Genomic DNA, 20,601 nt, shown 5'->3' on the forward strand with positions numbered 1-20,601 from the left:
AAAAGTGGTTTGAATTCAGCAACATTCCCATGAGTGGGGTTTCACAGATTTCTAAATTAAGAAATACTGTAAAATCGACCCTGCCATGTTTTCCTATTATAACGTTTAGCCACAGACAGAAGTGTTAGATTGAAATATTGGTGTACAAATTCTAGTATAATTTTAATTGAAAAAATACAATTGCATATATCATAAGCAATCACAGTGTTTTCAAATAAATGGCTCAGGTGACATAAATGGCTAATAGTGACGTCTGTGCAGTTTATTTGTGTGTTTTTTTGTGTGTGGATATCCTGGGCTCTGTATTGCTGTGCATTGGTCATTGCATGGAAACATATAAAGGTCTAAATTGCAGTTGGTCTGGCTTCCAGCTTTTGTTTAAATCCAGGGAGGAAAACAAGGTAACTCCACGGTTATTTCTCTCTCCTCTAGCCCCCACAACCCTCCACCCACAGCATTGTGTACGATACGTTTTCTTTTCAGAACCTCTCCAATTCCCATCTGGATCATTGTGCAATCAGATATGAGTTCTTATTTTCTTTAATAATATGAAGTGTGTTGATGGAACTTGTGTCGTGCTTTGCTTCTGTCTTCAAGGAACTTCATGTCCTTCGGAAATAATGTATATTGCAAGTAATGCAGTAAATGCACAATATTGACTATGTGGCTGACCGAAGAGTATTAGACAATTAACAAGGCTTGTTTTTATGCAGCGGGATACAGGATTTTGATAATTTTGTATCTTTTTTCAAAAAGGCCTTATGCTGTATCCTTTCGCGAACTTAGTTGAGTTTAAAAACGCTTACTGTTCTAGTGATATTGGCTTTGAGGCAAGATGCTGTAGATTGTAATTTGAAGAGAGGATGTAAATGATTTTAACTCCACGTTTAGAACACATTTAGTTGGCACAAATATCGTGTTACAATTTGGTATAATTTTACTGCTACAAAAATGACATTGAGATAAAATGGGCCAAAGAGCCTTTTTCAAATTTCTCTGTGCAAATGGACAAAGTTGACTATTCCTCTATTTCTACTGTTTTCTTTTATATCACTATCACACGTGAGATAAAAACATTTTTATGCACTTTAACACTTGTTCTTAACCATGAAAATACTTCTGCTGTCAAAATATCTTGCTCATAAATATTAGAAAGACAGATGAACAATCATTTATGAATTTTCACATTATTAAAAATGAATTTGCAATGACCTTAATGACTTTTTAAATATCAAAGTATTCCTCTGTTTAGCGTAGAATATATGATTGTGTTAATTAGTACCTTTTGTGTACTAATATGTTCTTAATTCTTCTTGTCATCTTGTTAGTGACTGAAATGAGAATTAGTTCTAGGTTTTGTGCTCAACATACTGCATATAACCTGGATTTCAGGATTCCCTTCAGAAATCAGAGTTATATATTATAGGAGGACAGACTTTACCTAATACTTAGTATAGCATATTAATATCAAATTTAACTTCTCCTTAGACAAAATAGTTATTGCAATTACTCAAAAACTCCCTCCCTTTCCTCCTTCAAGGCATGCCTTAACACTTTCTTCAACTGTGCCTTCGGCCACCATCTCTGTCCTTCACACTCCCTGATCCCAACCCCCACCCCCTTGCTCGGGTCCCAATCTCTGACTGTTCAGTGCCTTGCGACATCCTCCCGACGTGAAAGGCGCTTTAGAAATGTAATTTTGCATTGTATTGAACATATCTTGCAATAACTTTGTAATTTTTTTTAGTGATAATTATTCCAACTATATAATAAATTTATGTTTATCAAGAGAAGCAATCAAACCTCAGTGTAGATGTTCTGTTCACTTTGATCCGCCTAATTTCTCAGAGTCAGTGCCAGATCTGAACTGGTGCAAACTTTTCCTAAAAAATAATTTTCACGTGAAAACTTGGAGTGAATCCAATTTTTCACATCAGAACAAACAAATCCCACTTTATTTTGAAAAGAACATTCCCAACCTTGGCTGAGCTCAAATATCTTTAATCAGTTTCAGATCAAACAGCTTAGATGTTTGAGCTGGTTTTCCACTTATAGTATATTGTGGGAAGTGGTACTGAAAAATCACTTGGTGAAAAAGCATTAAAGTTGCTGTAGTTTGCTAATCCTCCAGCCAGTGTTATCGTTAAAATAGTAAAAATTGTGGGTTAGAATGTTCCTTTTTTTTGTTCAGTCATTTATATTGGGAAGACTAATACAATGTGCCAATAATTTTAAATGTGTAGAAAACCGCGAGCTAACAATACGCTGCCTCCAGCTCACAGTAAAGGGCATTGGTTTCTAGATGCTAATTCTGTATTTTGCTACTCCTATTTCCTGCAGCTCCATATTAGAAAAAATAATCTTTAATGGGATATTTGCGTTACTGCTGGAAAACATAAAAACTATCCAATTACATGCTTCAGGCTAACCAAAACCAATTACTTCTTCCACTCATTTCAGATCATGTCAATGGAGTGTGCACAAGCCCAACCTCCCAATCCTGTAGCATGGGGAAGCGACTTTCCATTGCTGATGCTTCAAAGCTGAACCGCCGTGGACCTGGCCGACCACCTTTCCGAAAAGCACAGTCAGCTGCCTGCATGGAAATCTCACTGCCTGTCACCCACACAGAAGGTGTGTGTGAGTGTATGTATGTCTATGCATGTGTCTTAATGTTTTCTCAGAATAATACAATGACCTCAATAGCAGGTACATTCATTTCATGAGAAATTAAGTGTCTTCCAGCACTAGCAAAGGTATTGGTTTAGTCCATGTCATAACAGCATAGAAACTCCTGCCACAAAGCACTGCACATTCCAGAGTTTGACTTTGTCTGTGTTCCTGTGCATTAATGTAGAATTTTCTAAGTTAACATGATTCAAATGTACTAGCCCAATACTAACAAATCAAAGCAATGCTAGGCTGAATAGCCTACTCCTGTTTCTATGTTTATGTATCTATGTAAAATGAGTTTAGATGTTTGCTGTTGGTTACTCAAATTGTTTGAAGTAATGCAGCTTTGTCATTTTAGAGAACTCAACCTTACATAGAATGAATTCCAGTACTTCACTTACCATTATGTGCCTCTGCCATGCCTCTTTTAACTCTTTTGCTTTATCAAGAAATTCATCTTGTAATTTTACTGTTTCACTAGAAGCGAAATGGTGAGAAAAGTACTCAAATATAAACAGACTTTCCATGTGTGCCTTTGGCTCATCTGGGTGGTACATTCTGTTTTTTGGCATGTTCAAATTCTACATTGATACTGCAAGTTAGACTCCAGTGGTTAATAAATATTACTTGCTGGAATTTTAAGAACATTAAATAAGACAATTAAAATGAAATACTTGACAGACTTAATTCATATTAATGCACAGTGCCATGAGGAATATTGCAGTTGTGCAGTGATTTGGAAGTTGAGGTCAAATCCTCCCTCCCTGTGCATGTTTCCAAGCCCCTGGATTTTGTTTTTTCTAGGATATGACATTTCCCCAAACTGTACTGTATTTAGCTTGATGTGTAAGATAGTATTTTGTAGATTAATTGATAGATTTTTACTGAAACTACTCAACAGGAAAACGATAGCAGTGCAAACCTAGGCAGTTTAAAGTTATCCCATGAAAAAGCGGTGTGGATTGACCTCCCCATCCACCATCTCCTTTGCTGTGCCAATGAGCCACAGCGCAAGCTCGAGGAACAGCACCTCATTTATCTGCTAGGGACCTTACAATCCCTCTGGCCTCAATATTGATTTCAACAATTTCACACCATAACAGCTCACCTTTCCCCCTCCTCCTCTTCTGTGACCATTACCATATCATCTGGGTCCCAGACACACCTTTTCTCTCTCTGGTATGCCTATTTTGTTGCAATTCCCCCTCCCCACTTTGGTTTGCATTATTAACACCTCTATTCCCCTGATTTGTTGCAGTCCCCCCCTTTGTTTTGCATCATTAACGCCTCCTTAACCCATCATCCCCTGTCCTCTACCCATTTTCTCCTTTATCTTCCTTGCCCTGCCACCCCCCTCTCTGTTAGCTGTTAAAAGTCTCTCCCTCCCAACATGTCCCAGTTCTAACAAAGGGTCATGGACCCGAAACGTTGACTCATCTTCCTTCCTCCATAGATGCTACCTGACTTGCTGAGTGTTCCCTTCTGTTTTTGCCCTAAAGGTTACGGTAATTGCTTAAGGCAACTTGTGCTGTGTCCTGTTTAAGAGTGTGTTTTCTTTTCAAAAGCTGAGCACATCCTAATCACGAGATACTACAGAAAAAAATAATGTTCTTATTTTTGTGATGAAGTTGCAATGTCTCATGATAGATGTGTGTCATTAGGTTATGTTGACTCCATAATTAAGCGGTACCATTTTTGTCAAATATGGATGAGTTCTCTAAATATCTTTCATCTTTTCGCTTTGCTGGAAAAATGCAGATAAGAAAATCACTTGAAAGGTTCAATTTATGCTTCTTTCTTTCCATAATAATCAGATGTATAACAGTGGTGATATTACAGCATTTCAAGGATGTATTTTTCCATCTCTCTTCATCCACTGTGATTTTGTAGATTTATCTGAGAAGTTTTGTTGGTGGGAGACTCAAATTATTCCTTTTCTTGCTTATCAAATATACACAACGGTGAATACCAATATCCTGAGATGTGTTGTCACAGAAATTATATTGGGAATTAGATGAATATTTTATCTACCAACCCACCATTATATCTGTCTGCCTGGTCCAGGAAATTTAGTCTTTATCTAACTCTTGCAGAAATTTCCTTTCTGTTTATAAATGCAAGTTTCCAGACATCATTTCTCTAGAGATGTTTTCATATCCAATGTCATCAAGAACAAGGTCTGAATACTTTCAAAGAATGTGTTGTAATAAATCAAATAAATACCTAGATAATATAAATAAATAGATAAAATAGATAGATCAAGCATACTTGTCACAGAAATTCACTACATTTTACAAATGCATGACATTTTTGGCAGCAAAAAATTATTTGTTTAAAATATATCTGTTTAAGTGGGTTTCTACTCTGTGTCCTGAATGTCTTGTCTTGAGTCTCTCCCCCCATCCCCTCCATTGATAATTTGCATTCAACAGTTTTACAGATATAGAACGGAAGCTATTAACTGTTTGAATGTCACTAGTTGGCAGTAAAACTATTTCTGACAAAGTTTCTAGTTTTAACAGTATATTTGTGGTTGGTTATTTTACCCCTTTCCTGCGCAGTCCAAATGGGTGGATGGTCTGAGCCGTAATATTCATTACATTTACTTTGTGATTGCCCTGCAGGAGATGCAATTCAAGTGGAGAAAATTTGACAATATCTAAATAGTATATGCTATTATAGTAAATGTCGACTCATTCTCCTCCCCATCCCCGCACAGTAAGGTTTGCAGGCGGGACGGGGGAGGAGGGGAGGAGTTAAAAAATATCTACTGCATTCTGTCCTGTTGAGCAGAAGGCACACATAGAAATGTGTTAGACAGCCCTGAGTATTAAACCTTGGGAGTCAAGAATGTGGTTCTTCAGTTTCAGGACACCTTGTCTTTATAAAAGCCCTCACATCATCAAATATCTTATCCCTCTGGCCTTCCACCCGCGGAGATCCTGAAGCAGCCGTCCAGCTGATCACCTCTCCTCCACCTTCAATTCCCTCGTCCCCCTGATATCCAGGACCATCTCCAAACCCATCCGACCCCCCTGGTACAACAATCATCTCCGCCGCCTAAAAATCCAAACCTGCCTGCTCGAGCGCAGATGGCGGAAAACTGGCCTGACAGTCCCACCACCAACTGTGGCTCGAGCATCTCCATAACTACCGCCATTCCTTGACTTGCACAAAAACAGCCTTCTACTCCAACATCATCTTGGAGGCTAAACACAACCCTAAAATCCTTTTTCCACCACCCACTACCTCCTCCGTGCCACCCCCCCCCCCCCCCCCCCCCTCAGGCCTCCTCAATCTTCACATCAAATGCCAAGTACGAGGAGGTTATGGACTTCTTTTCATCTAAAACAACATCCGCCAGACAGCCTCATTCACCTGCCTCTTGTCACCCACCACCATGCCCTCTCTGTCCCCCTCACCCTCCCCATCATCTGCTCCTACCACCATCCCATCCTACATTCCTTCCTCCCCATCTCTCCCTCCTCCCTCTCACCCACCATCACCTCCATGAAACCCACCACCTGCTGCCTCGACCCCCTCCCCACCAACTTGCTGGTCACACAGCTCCCCCTCCTCTGCCCACTACTGGCTGACGTCATCAACCAGTCCCTCTCCTCCGGATCAGTCCCTGCCCCCCTCAGAACTGCTATCATCACCCCCCTCCTCAAGAAACCTTCCCTAGATCCCTCAAACCCAGCCACTACCGCTCCATTTCTAACCTGCTCTTCCTCGCAAAAGTCCTGGAATACGTTGTTGCCAATCAACTTCGCACACACCTCTCCTCCCACTCCCTCTTCGAACCCCTCCAGTCCAGCTTCCGCCTGCCCACAGTACAGAGACTGCGCTTGTAAAAGTCACAAACGACACCCTCTCTATCTGACCAGGGCTCCCTCTGCCTCCTTGTCCTCCTGGACCTCTCCGCGGAGTTCGACAGTCGATCACGCCATCCGTCATCCACCTCAGTGGGACCACACTCGCCTGGTTCAAGTCCTACCTCACAAAACGCCAGCAGTACATCTGCACAAACGGCTTCTCCTCCTGCTCTCACCCGGTCACCTGCGGGGTACCCCAAGGATCCATCCTTGGCCCCCTCCTCTTTCTGATCTACATGCTCCCTCTTGGGAATGTCATCCACAGACATTGGGGTACACTTCCACATGTATGCAGATGACACCCAACTCTATTTTTCCACCTCTCTTTGCAACCCCTAGTCCCCTGATGTTCTGTCAGTCTGCCGGTCAGATCTCAGGGGCTGGATGAGCGCAAGCTTCCTTCAGCTGAATGTTGACAAGGAGGAAGCCTTGTCCTCCACCTCCGATGCATCGCCCGTCTCTGCCAATACCTCACTCCGAAAGGAGCGTGGAAGGCGCTATATAAATCCAAGTTGTTGTTGTTATGTGTGTGTTCAGTTTTGCTGCATACATTATTCCGTCTTGTAATCCCTTTCGTAAATTGCACTTTTCTTCATTCAGAAGAGCAGACATTTTCACAACAAATGTGTGATCATTCAATTGCAGGTGTGATTGTTATAGCAGAAATTTTCAATGAGTTCTGTCAGTTTATATACAGGTAGACTATGAGGTCTCTACCAGTAGCAGAACATCTCATTCTGAGAGTGGAAAAGCTGACATTGACTAGCTTGCTTCATGAGAGGATTTCTGCTCAGCTGAGCACATAGTGGCATTGGTGTAAAAAGTCTGCATGCAGTTAACTGCATTACATGGCCGTGAGATCAAATGAGGGTTAAACATGATGAAAATATGTATTTTACGCAGAAATAAAATACCAATATTTTTGGCATTCAGAACAAGAAAGCATTTGGGCCCTAATGAGTCCTACCATTCCCACTGCAAATTCGGTGTATAGCTATACAAGACTTTGTTAATGACTTGAACAGAAGCAAGTTAAAAAATATCTACTGCATCCTGCCCAGTCATTGTAACTTGTGTCTTTGCTGACTTTGTGTCTTTCCGACATCAACAACAACAAAATTACATTTGTATAGTGCCTTTCACGTCGGGAGGACGTCCCAAGGCGCTGTTTCGGACACGAGCTGGGGTGCTATATAAGTGTAATCTGTTGTTGTTTATCCCCAAATTACATTTCACTGAGTTATGTTCTATGTAACATTGAATCAATGTGTAAAAATATAAATCTGAGTGGCCTGGTCACTTTGTTGCAGAATCCTTGGTCTCACCATTATCTTGTTGCAAGTCTGTGACTTAGAGCTGCCTTTTATCTGGTGTAGCTACAACAGCAGCAACTTACACTTATATAGCGCCCTCCATGCAGGGTAGCGTTTCAGAGCGCTGCCAAACCTTGGTGAGTTTTGCTAGTTCTCAGACAGCCCACCGAAAAGAAATTGAATATTCCACTTCAGATAGAGGAAATTCTGACATGATTCGTTTAGCCTACGCCAGTGTACACCTTCTGTTGGCAAATTTCAGAGCAACATTGCTGGTACGTTTGTAGAAGTCTCTAATAGACAACCCTTTTGGCTGAGGGAGATTGCATGGAAATGCCAAGTAGGGGAAAAATAGAAGGGGAAGAGAATTCTGCTGTAGTGTGAGTAGTTAGTGTGAGTAGTTATTCAGAGAGGAAACCCATCTGGATTGGGGGTCCAACTCAGTGGGTTATTGCCCAGGTTTTTGTCATCCTATGTTCACTGCAGTTATATGTATTAAGCTCATCCCTTGGATGTTGTGCATTATAAGTACTGAGAACACAAGGTGGTGATGGAAGTGTTCACAATTTGTTGCTTACTGTTTTAAAGAGTCATTATCCCAGTTATTGTTTCATAATTTGAAAACCATTGCAAATGTTATTTCCAGTAATGGGTTTATAGTAATGTATCCAGCTTCTTTAAAAGAGAAGGTTTTTTTTATGTGGAAAAGATGAAATACAAACTTATTCTGATCTCTAAGGAGGACCAGCGGTGAACTGGACTGGGTAAGTGCATGTAGACTTGACTGAACAGTCAAGTCCTAAAGGTAAAGAAAAGTTGGGGAGAAGTTCTATGATCAAGCAGCAGCCAGGGGGATAGTAATTAAAATTATTTAGATTTCAGTCGTAAAAACATAGACATTTTCAGTTAGAAGAAAGTTATTTGGCCCATTGTATCAGTGCTGCTGCTGCCTTTATTAATCCCAATTTCCACTTCCCTACATCCATTAATATTTTTACTGTTCAAGTGCTAATCCAGTTTCATTTTGAGCACTTCTGTTGATCCAGCCTCAATAGCCACTTGCTGTAATGAATTCCAAATCCTAACAACCCTCTGAGTGAAAAAACAATCTTCTAACGTATCTTGCTTCTTTTGCTAACACTCTTGAAAAATGCCCACTTGTCACTTATCAACCAAAGGAAATAGTTTTCCCCTATTTATCTTGTCATGCCTCTTCAGAATCTTCGACCTCCTTTAGGCATCTCCTCTTGATTTCCTGTGTTCCAGGAGAAGAAGTCCAAAGTCATGAAGCATCTGATTATGCGTAGATTGTCTCATATCCTTGTCAATCTATTAATTCTATGCTACATGCTCTCCATTTCTATAATATCCTTCTGAAGTCTGGCTGATATAAAATATAATGTTAATGTCCAATCAACCAATCAAAATTAATAATACTACCACTGAAATTATTGTTTCACATAGATAGCTGCTACAGTGGTTTTACCTGTAGTTTAATGTCAAAGAGCAAAGTATAAAGCAGCTTGTCTTCCGACAAGCTCTGATATTGTCAGCTTCTAGACCTGTAAACCCATACAAAATGTAATGAATAAGAATTTTAAATCTGTTTGCTTCACATCTCCATTCTTATTGCTTCATGTCCTAGACAAGCCAATTTACTAGCAGCAATTCTGACAGTTTTGGCATTTCTTGGTTGTGTTGTTGGATGAGCTGGTGTTGCAATACAGTACTTGCTTTCTGACACTATTTATTCTGTTGAAATTAAACATAATAAAGTAGGGTTCCAACTCAGTTCGTTCCAAATATAAATTCCTACTAAGATCTGCACAAATGAACAAAAATATCAAATTCATTTTTTGCCCTAATCAAAATCATTTACATCTACTGCATTTGATGAATATTACAAAAAATTGGTTGTTAAATCCATTGAGGAAAAGTACAGCAATTGCAGAAAATGTTCTGCAATTTGTGATAGTTACCAACAAAGACTTTAAAACAGGTAAGACAGGACAATATGTATTATATTACACACTAGTGTGAGTAACAATTTTCTCATAAAACAGTGGAGGAAGGGTTGGTGTCTCTTTAAGGTGTCTTCCCTGATTGTGTGTTCCTCATGTGGCTGTCCCTTCAAACCTCTGTGTTGCTGAAGCATTGCCTATTGTTGAGTCTGTTGTCCTTGTCTATGTGAAATTCTGTCACTCTTAGCAAGTGATATACAGATTTTGCTTAATTTTGCCAAACCAATTGTCAAATCAAATGTATTTGAATGAATTGCATTTGCATGTACCAGTATAGTGTAGATATTTTATTGTTGCTAGACTGATACCAGATTTTACAGATACTATTAACACTGACACTTTGAGGAATTTGCTATAAGAAGGTTGAGACCTGCAGCCTGTCACCAACTATTTTGAAATGTAATTATGAAGGGAGAAAGACACCTGAATTGAGCAAATACCTAACATGGCAACAGCCAGGAGCAAGGCTCAACAATATAAATCATTAGCAGCTCATTTAATCGAAATAATCATATTACCCAACAGAACAGGCATTAATATCTGAGAAAAAGCTTAATCTGAAAGTGAGTTTAAGGTCAAAATGAAATTTGGGGTTAGTGTTTTCCATTATTTGCTAATTCAGTGTAGAAAACCTCTGGAATGTTCATTGTAACATCTCAGTAAATAGTCAATTAAAATGGAGTGATTTGATAGCAGACCAACACGTTAGTTTCAGATATAGGTGTACATTCTTGAAACCTAATTTAAATGTCACAGTAGTATCGTGCATATTTTTAAGAGAGCCATGCATCATAAACCTGTCGACTAATGACTATGGTGAATGAAGTGGAACAAAAGTGTTGTAAATTTATATTTAATAGCCGTAAGAAAACCTGCTCCTAGACTTAAAAATGTCATCGGATAGAATTGTGATCATTATTAACCATATAGACAAAGATTTGTAATTTGACACAGAAATTCTGCTAATGGTTAGATTGTCCTTTTGATTATCTTTAAGATCTGTTTGAAATTTAATCATATTCATTAATTTGACTCCACATTCCAATCTTGGATCATCTCTCTGTCTGGAAGTAAAAAGTAAATTAAAGGGTTGTCTGTCCTTCACAGAAACTGGGACTAGCACCAAATAATTATTTGCATTTATGTTGTATGAGGACATCCATGTTTATTTTTCTCCCGGTTCCTGCCAATTGCATTGATTCAGTAAAACCCCAATTTAAATCTTAATAGCAAAACCACTTCCTTGCCTTTCATCTTTTTTTAGAAATTTATTCCAGATTTCATGTGGTGTCCGGAGTTCTCTTTTTAAAAAAAAACTCTGTGTGCTTCTTGACTGCCATGCACATGATCATCAGAACAACGATGTATAGTGAGAGGAAGCAACTGTACACTCTAAATGTTTACAGAGATAACTTTGATTTATGCCTGCCTCCAGATAGGTCACTTTATCATGATTACGGTGGGCGATATGAAATGTTCTAATCACTGGAGCACAACGAATCAAGTGTCTCTTGATAAAACTACTTGGCTGGACCAGCGTTTGTGTTTGCTAATGCAATTCCTTCAAGTCTAATCTTCCATTTAGAGCTAACCATCTATCAATTCTACTTCGGTCCTGTTGTAGTCTAGACTAGAGATCAACTGTGATTTCTCTTGCTGCAGGTCTGAACTTGTTTTTACACAAAAATACTTTCATTGGAGAAATAATTTAGATTAATCATGCCCTCCAAGAGGAATTTTGTTTTTTAAACCCAAAATATAGATTATTGTGGTGAAAAATTATGTTACAATTGTGATAGTCTCCAAGGTATAAACAATCGCTTGAACTTAACAACCATTTACAATGTAAAACTAAATCCATATTAGGGTCTGCTTTATATTAGGCAGCACTACATAAGTTTATCACAATTTTCAATACTTTTTTAAATTTGGGATTTCAGTCTGTTGTTTTCAACATTTACCTTCAGAAAGTGGAGAGATTGGGTTTAATTTCCAAAATTAATCTTTTATTTGGGATTCTCTGGAATATCACCAGGTAGTTAGGACAAATTCTAGAATTCTAGCATTGGCTGCGAAGGATGCAGTTCAGATCCACTTTTAGATGTAGTTTGGATCCACTTTGTATTAAATCCCTCTTAAAATATGACAAAGGAAAATGTTGGAGCTTTAATAAATTTACCAAAAATCTAAATATAATTTTTTTGAAAATGTTACGATTAAGCAACCTTCGAACATGCTTTCCTATCTTATTCGCTAAAATGAAAGAACCAAATTAACAAATTTTGCTAAGGAAGAAAAAAGCTAAAACCTTGCTTTTTATTATTCATAGTATCGGTACTGGTAGCAGTTTGGTGCTTTAAAAATAAAACAATTCTATAATTTAAGGTTTGCTTATCATTATGGGATTTGGAGATAGGCATAAATGCATGTTTAACTAAAGCTGTGCTACATTAAAATGCATCATGGGAATACCTTTAAGAGGCTGTGATGTGTCCCCAAAAGACTCCAATGGTGCATTTTAATCAGCCGAGTGCATTACAGACTGCATCTCCCTAAGGTGCCTGCATTCATCTCTTAATTGTATGGTATTGAATTTGTATGCCAGCGAATGTTTGTAGGTGTTTTAGTTATGACTGATTGCTATATAATGAATGTCCCTTTTGCATGCCTTTTGGGACAGTAGGCCACAGTTCAAGACGGGCAATGCTTCAGCAATTGCATGGCATCAGTATTTTCTCTCACGATGAACACCATTCTTCCTCATATTCATGGAGTGAAAAAGGTAAGACTCAGCTGTATCCGTAAGTGATGTACGGTCTTATCCCTTAAAGTAAACCTCTGAGCAAAACAGCAAACTATTGGTCTAGCTCCTTATTAAAACCTAAGTGTTGGAAACTTAATTCATTGTCATCTTTATGGTGCTCCACTCCTTCTCAGTAGACTAGAGGATTAAGCTTTTAGTCACCGTTTCAAATGTAAGCCTCGGGTGTAGAATTTAAGTCCAGTATTGTTAATCCATTTATGAACTGAAACTTTTCCAAGCAATGAGAAACAAATGATATCACCTATAATAATAATATTCCTTGTATTTGATATAGCTCCTTATCACATATTTGAGACCTCTCAAAGCGCTCCACAGAATATACTGTGAAGTGTATTGACTGTATTTTGTGGGCAAAACTGGCAGCCACTTGCACACAGCAGTGTCCTACAACAGTCGTGGATTGATCTCCACTGTACTCCACTAGGCATTCCTCATCTTTCTGTCCTCCACATTTCAGCTCGTATTTTTGATTTAGATACCTCCTATTGTAGCACGAGCATCTCCTCCCCCCCTCCCCATCAAAATAACACACAAATACTTAGTGAATTTATAAACTTAGCAACTCTGTCCATCGAAAATACAACTACTATCTAAACCAGCAGAGGATACAGGTACATTAACCTTGAGGCTACAAGGCCTGTTATGGGAGAAAAGAAAATTGGGACATTTATATCTTCTATCTTTTCCACCCACTTACCCCCCCCCCCCCCCCCCCACCCACCCACTAGACCATTGGAATATGCCACTCAACACTATTTCAGATTGAATCTCAACCAGGTCCTCACGTTGTTTTATCAAGTTAATATTGAAATACAAGGATTAACAGTTTCTTAAGCATATTTTAAGGTAATTTTAAGATTATGTTTATCTTCAAATGTTAGAATTTAGTTTAATAAAGTACCTATCAGATGTGGGGAAGATTCACTTTAAGAAATAAGGCACTGGCAAATTTATTTTTTTAACATCTCTTTTTCATCCCATATTTCTGGTGCTTTTTGCATTGCATATGACAACCTTTACTTGAAAGGGCAGGTAAGTCCAGGCTGTTGATTTCTCTGCAGCACCATCATTTGTGTTCCATGACCAGCCTTCTCAACAGGAAAAAAACAAGATCATTAATACCTCTCTCCTTAACAACATTTTTGTGACCTGCTATCTCGTGGTCAGCTAAAATCTGATTAAACAGTTCCTATTTATATCGATTTAAAACCATGAAAGCTGGGTCTGAAGCCATTGGGTTATTGGAGACTTACCTTTCTGTTGCAGAAGTATGTTTTTGTGTTTACTACTTTGATTCATAAAAAAAGTGTAATTTTTTTGAGGGGGAAATCCAAAATCATATTGTATTTCTCGCATTGTTTGTTCTCCAATTGAATAATGCATTATACCAAATGCAAGGATTATTATAATGTTTGACTCTTCACAAATACTACAAATTGCAGACTCAAATGCTTGAATTGTCGACGTTTTCTGGCCCATTCAAATCTGACATCTTTACAGGATCTCAGCTAGTAACAAATGCTAATGTACCACTTGGAACTCACTGCTGGCTGTGCTACGTTGGAGTTGCATTTGAGCAGCAGTTAGAATCTCTGTTGCCATATTGTTTATGCGATTCACTATTTACAGCTTATTTTTAGAATGAACAAACAAAACAGAGTGCACAATAAGAAAAACACAGGTCAAATATGACTACGTATTTAAATCAGTGTAATTTACTGTTTGGATGCAGTATGGAATTCATTTAATTGATAGTCTAAAATTAGTTTGAAACCCTTTAGCCTTGCAGTTGTTTCTTTGCCAGCTGCCACCCAAATGTGACAGACTATTGAGATAGTTTTGTTGGGCTAAAACTCCAAAAGAAGTACAATACCTCCTGGGAGAAGGAAAAGTAACAGGCATTTCGCCCATTGTGGGGACAGTAGTTAGTGATAGTGTTACTGGACTAGTATCCCAAAGATCATGGGATTCAAATCCTGTACAACTTATATTCCAAAAAATTAGTAATTAACACCACAAAAAAAGACTTCATTTTTGTTTTTACAAAAAACAACCATTTTTGTCCTTCAGGGGAGGAAATTGGTCTTTCTTACCCATTCTGGCCTACATGTGATAGGCAACCAGGGATGTTGCCAGTATTACCCAAATCCTGAGCTGAGTTTTCTTTATATTGCAACACATGGAATCTCGTGGAGTTGACAAACTAGTTATATATGGAAAAAGAGAACACTAGTTGAGGAATCGACATGCCAGAAATTCGGTAAAATAAAAAACGATCTCTAATGAAGCATCCCTGTTACAGGAACACGTCTGTTGTCTTTGTTGTGGTATAATAAAAAATCTATACGCGCCTTTGTTACTGTAATCAGACTTAATGCATGCTTTCTATCGGATTTCAGATATTCAAACAGGCTGTGTTTAGCAATATTCAGATACCGTAGTAGCCTACGGATCCATTTGCTTTTGTAGTATTCTGTGGCTATCGGAGGAATTTAGTTTGGCTAATTTTCACATGCAAAGTGTAGTCACTTTGCTCCAAATGCAGTAGTTCAATTTGTGACATTTCTTTAAAGATATCCTAATAGATACTGACTCACAGGAACACCGAACACGATTATTTTTTTGTAGTAGGTTCCCCCAAGTTGGGGCGGCACGTACGACTTGTATCCTGGCCAATAAGATATAGGTGATGTTGAGCTTGGGTTTAAAAGACTGGTTTGTAAGCAGAAGGCAAAACAGAGGGAGGCAAGGAATCAAGTGGCTGAGGTTCTCGAAAGGAGTGAGTTGGAGTACACAATAGTTTGATGAGCCTTGATTTACCTTGATGTCTCCTGCAGCATCTGCAGATTTATACTGCATGATTATAAATAATAATGCAGTTTTGTTCTGTGCATTTATCACCCATCCCGAAAGTTGAGTTCAAATCCCGAGGTTGTCTGTCATTTTAATTTGCTGACCTCAGTTTTGTGAATATCTTTAAGCGATTGGGTACAGATTTATTCAGAAGTGAGGTATTCCATTCTCTGAAGGAAAAAATTGAGATTCTGCACATCTTGCCTGAATTGTGCCAACCAGTAATGAATACCAGTTGATGCTGATGATAGTTGTTGAGAAGTCTGTGATCCAGACAACCTTGTACTATGTGGTGGGGTATGGTCATGAATAGATATCAAGGAGATATTCAATGGAAAGGAGTATTCCTGGGAAATTATCTATATGCTACCTGGACTCAAATCTGGTTTGGGTTTGAGTAGTTTAAGTGTTAGATTTCAAAGTACTGCAGCAAAGGGCTCTGCCACGATAGTATCTGCTATCATGGAAAGACAAATCACTCTGGGATCATTATGACTGAATCATTTTTGACCCGTGTAAGCCTATTGAGTGTTCTTTCAAAGTGGAAGCAAACTGAATCAAGTCCCTTGTTAGTTTTGGTAAGTGCATTGCTTACATCATCTTAACTGCTCCACATTCTTAGCTCTATAATTCTTGTATCCTTAGGTTTAAAGAAAACTTTGTAAGAAAAGGAATGCCACAGATTTGAGATGTAATATATATAATATATACAATTTTTGAACCATTCTTCATTACCTCCTTCCCTTTCACACACTCACATACAATATACACAGTCACATGTTTAGTATGTTTGTATAACAGCACTAACTTATTTGAACGTTTAGAATAATTTTATTTGCTAGCTTTTAACTGTTTCTTTATTTCATTGCCGTTTCATCCCCTGGATTTATGCAGAAAGTAGGGAAAACTCCTTCAGCCGTTCCCGGAGTTCCAGTGTCTCCAGCATTGACAAGGAATCAAAGGAAGCTATCACTGCTTTGTACTTCATGGAATCCTTCAGCCAGAAGATGGACTGCAGCCTCTCACCATGCCTATGGGTTGGCACCAGTTTGGGCATGGTCCTGGTCATCTCTTTGAACTTACCTCTTGAGGAACTGAGACAAACAGAGCCCGTCATGGTCTTTCCTAGTGGTAAGATTTTTTTTCTTCGTATTTTCCTGATAAAATGTCTCATGTCAATTGTTTATTTCAAAATGTGTTTAGTTGAAAAATATGGCGAAAAATGTAGTGATACTAATTATTGATAATATCGCATTTGACATTTTTAATCCTACGATTTTAGAACATTCACACTAACACTCAGAATTCATGAAACATAAGAGATCTTGGTCACTTTGTTGAATAGCATTGATGTTAAAGGAATCCTCACTGTCCATCGTCCATACGGCTTCAATCACCAAATTGCTGCAATTCAAGGTTAGGTATCAAAGGACAGCTGAACCCTGCCAGTGTTTGAACTGTAGAAAATAACAGGATGGTAGCAAATGTAAGACATTTTATTTCAGATACGATTGAATCTTAATAAATACAATATAGGTAATGGTCGCCACTAGTCATTGGAGCACATTTGTACTAAATGTATTTATGTTTGTGGGCCACTGCTGTGTGCAATTGACTGCTGCGTTTTGCCCATAAAATGCACAGTCAATCCACTTTACAATATTTTTGTAAAGCTCTTTGAGAAGCCTCGACGACGTGATAAGGCGCAATATCAAATGCAATCATTATTATTATTTACTACTTCTAGTTGTTTTTCCTTTCTTCAGGAACAGTGTTTATGTTGAAAGGAGCCTTGCAAACATTCTCTTGCTTGGACTCTCTGGGTAGTTTACTAAGGTCCCCATATGAGGTCTGGCGGGATCCGAACATCAGTGAAGATAAAGAAGAGAAAGCACGGAAAAGGAAGCTCATAACAATTTCACCACCTTCCTCTCAAGACGTGGGAGACCACCAATATGTGCTGTTCTGCACCGAGAAACAGGCCAAACTTTACTCCCTGCCTTCTCACAGCTGCTTGTATGTGCACAATATCACAGAGACATCGTTTGTGTTACGAGCGGACGTTGTAACGATGTCCAGCAGCCTCTGCCTAGCCTGCTTTTGCGCTAACGGACATATTATGACCCTAAGGTAACTTTGTTGTACAATAAGTAGTATGGTCTATTTCATAATAACAGAAAAGTTATGATGTTTACATTTTCTTGTGACATAAATGTCTCAGCTGCCACTTTTTTCTGCCTGCCCAGACTGTATAGTAGGAAGGGAGAGGCTCCTGCAACTTGTTCGCCTGCATCTTTCTTTAGCCAGCCGAGCAGTACACCCACAGTTTCCTTTCCAATGTACTTGGGGAGAAGCTCCTTGTCTCCATTCTGCCGCAGTGTCTGGTTGAGAAGAATGTGCAGGACACAGATGACAAACCATATTTACCAGTCCATTAGTGCTGTACATTGGAGTTCTAATGCACTGGAAATTTCCCTGTTTTTATTGCTTTTCATTTTATTTGGATTTCTTTTTTGGTCTTTACCCCTTACCCCCTTGAACTTTCCTCGGCTGAAGCTATTGAACTATACTGATGTTCAGTTCCTAAGGTGGCAGTGTGCCTCACCCATTCTTAGTGGGTATACTTTAATGATGAGTGTTGTCCAATTAATAATAATAATAATAATCCTTGCATTTGATATAGCGCTTTTTACGTCTTCTAGACGTCTCAAAGCGCTTCACAGAATAGACTGTAAAGTGAATTGACTGTGTATTTGTGGGTAAAACACGCAGCCAATTGCGCACAACAGTGTCCCACAAACAGTCGTGGATTAAAGTGACCAATTTTATTGTTGTGTTTTTTTGTTTTTTCTTGAGGGATTATTATTAGGCATGTGGTGTAAGGAAACTTGCCCAATGTTTCGCCCTGCCGGAATCAAACCCAGGTCTCTGGCTTGCAAGGCGAGTGCTCTTAACAACTGAGCTACAGGACTCCACAATTTGTGTTTAATAGAAACAGCTTCTTTCCACTGCAAAAAACAATCCCAGTACTTACACCCATGTTGAAAGCTTGGTAATAATAAATAAATTAATAATAATAAATTGGTCACTCAATCCAAGACTGTTTGTGGAACACTGCTGTGAGCAATTGGCTGCCGCGTTTCGCCCACAAAAAATAGTCAATTTCCTTTACAGTGTATTCTGTGAAGGGCTTTGAGATGACTCGAAGATGTGATAAGGCGCTATATCAAATGGAAGCATCATTATTATAACTGTAGCTCTCCATCCTACAGCTCAGTTGAGGTTGGGTAACTAATGCAGACCTAGGATTGGATCTGCGACCTTCCTGATCTGTATGACTCAGCTCCTATCCAAATAAATGTGCTGAGCCCAATCAATCTAATTAATTTTCTTTATTATTTATCACTTTGGATGTGATTATCTTCTGTTGGTATTCTCAGCAATCTGTGCATTTTGTTGAACTATAGCTTACCAAGTCTTCGACCATTGCTGGATGTAAACTACTTGCCTTTAACTGACATGAGAATAGCACGGACCTTCTGCTTTACAAATGGTGGACAGGCTCTCTATCTGAGTTCCCCCACGGAAATCCAGCGGATTACTTACAGCCAGGAAATGTGTGAAAACATTCAGGTGAGGCTTTGATCTGAGATGTTTTAGCATTAGTGTGTTGTGGATAGCACTATAACTTACAGAATGAGAAGAGAAGAGTGAGCAAACCTTTCTGACAAAGGAAAATTGAAAGCGCTCCATCGTTTGGTAGAATATTTAGTTCATTGTGTAAGAATTATTTACCCAGACTTAAAAATTAAAAGTATGGTAAACAATGTTTCACTGGTGTTTAGGATCTCAAGATATAATAATGTAAAATGATTCAATGCAGTTTTGTGATTACAGCTTATTGTTATCTTAAACCAGCAACAATGGGGTCATTCATGAGTTTTATTACCAACCACAGCAATAGAAAATGATACATTTATCTGAGAAAATAAAATATTAAAGGAATTATTTTGTGATTTGATTTAATGCAATGGCTTTCTCAAGAAATTGAATTTGAATATATTTGGTATTTTTCTTCCAAATCCTTGTATAGCCAATTTCAGCAATTTCCATGTTGCTTTCAAGATGGAATTGCTCCTGGCTTTGCTCCAACTGTTTAAGGGCAGCACTACCTAGGGACAGCACCACTGCACCCAGATTTATAAAGTGTGACAAATTTTCATTTCACCTTTAAATTAAACTACTCAGCATGCCGAAAGGGATGGTGATAGATTTTTAAAGCAGTTGCAAGAAATGAAACTTGCCACTTGCATACACTACTCATCACATATTCCTGACATCACCATTGTCAGCTCTGACGCCTGCAGTTCTCTGCATTAAATCCAGTAAAATAAAATGGGGTATATAATTGTCCCTTCTACTTCACATTGCAATGATTGCTGCAGGCTAAATCAGTTTAGATCCTGCTGTTACTGTACTTGCAGCTGCAGTTTACTGGTGCCATTTGGCTAGAACAACTGGATTTGTACTGTTTGTAGCTCTATATAGAATGTACAATTTTGATCAGCCACTATCGCACTGCTGTATCCAGCCATTAACTGGAGTGCACTCAGTGGATCTATTCAACTAAGCTTCCAGCGTATAATTAAGCAATTCCAGTAGATTTGATCATTTTATGACTTCTTGCTTCAGTGTAACTATAATGTACTGTGACACATTCTAAGGCAAGTGTGATGACATAACCAAATGTCTCACTACTTAGATGCCTTTATTTTCTTTTGTTTCAGTTTGCTGTTGATGAGTTTGGAGGTTATTGATTTGCCCTTTGATGCATTGATTTTTTTCAGGAAATGCTTGGAGATCTGTTTAACCCTGTTGAAACACCAGAGGCTCAAAACAGAGGCTTTTTAAAAGGGCTGTTTGGAGGAAGTGGACAAACATTTGATAGAGAAGAGCTTTGTAAGTTACCCCTTAACATATTCAGAGATTATACAGAGGGTATCACATAATTTCAATGTTTCTTTATAGCACACATTTGGTGA

The 20,601-nt window shown here is 38.6% G+C and overlaps 1 protein-coding gene across 4 annotated transcripts in view; it reads left to right on the forward strand.

Moving 5' to 3' along the window:
* The window catches only part of stxbp5l (syntaxin binding protein 5L), a 191,449-nt gene that overhangs the window by 168,702 nt on the left and 2,146 nt on the right, over positions 1-20,601 (forward strand). For all 4 annotated transcript variants that reach the window (XM_007908718.2, XM_042334522.1, XM_042334520.1 and 1 more), the window contains 5 exons: positions 2,461-2,634; positions 16,454-16,690; positions 17,326-17,689; positions 19,027-19,192; positions 20,407-20,518. In XM_007908718.2, coding sequence (XP_007906909.2) covers positions 2,461-2,634; positions 16,454-16,690; positions 17,326-17,689; positions 19,027-19,192; positions 20,407-20,518 — 1,053 coding nt within the window. The remainder of the gene's footprint in view (positions 1-2,460; positions 2,635-16,453; positions 16,691-17,325; positions 17,690-19,026; positions 19,193-20,406; positions 20,519-20,601) is intronic.

This window comes from Callorhinchus milii, unplaced genomic scaffold, assembly GCF_018977255.1.
Source record: "Callorhinchus milii isolate IMCB2004 unplaced genomic scaffold, IMCB_Cmil_1.0 Scaffold4, whole genome shotgun sequence".
In the NCBI taxonomy this organism is placed as follows: domain Eukaryota; kingdom Metazoa; phylum Chordata; class Chondrichthyes; order Chimaeriformes; family Callorhinchidae; genus Callorhinchus; species Callorhinchus milii.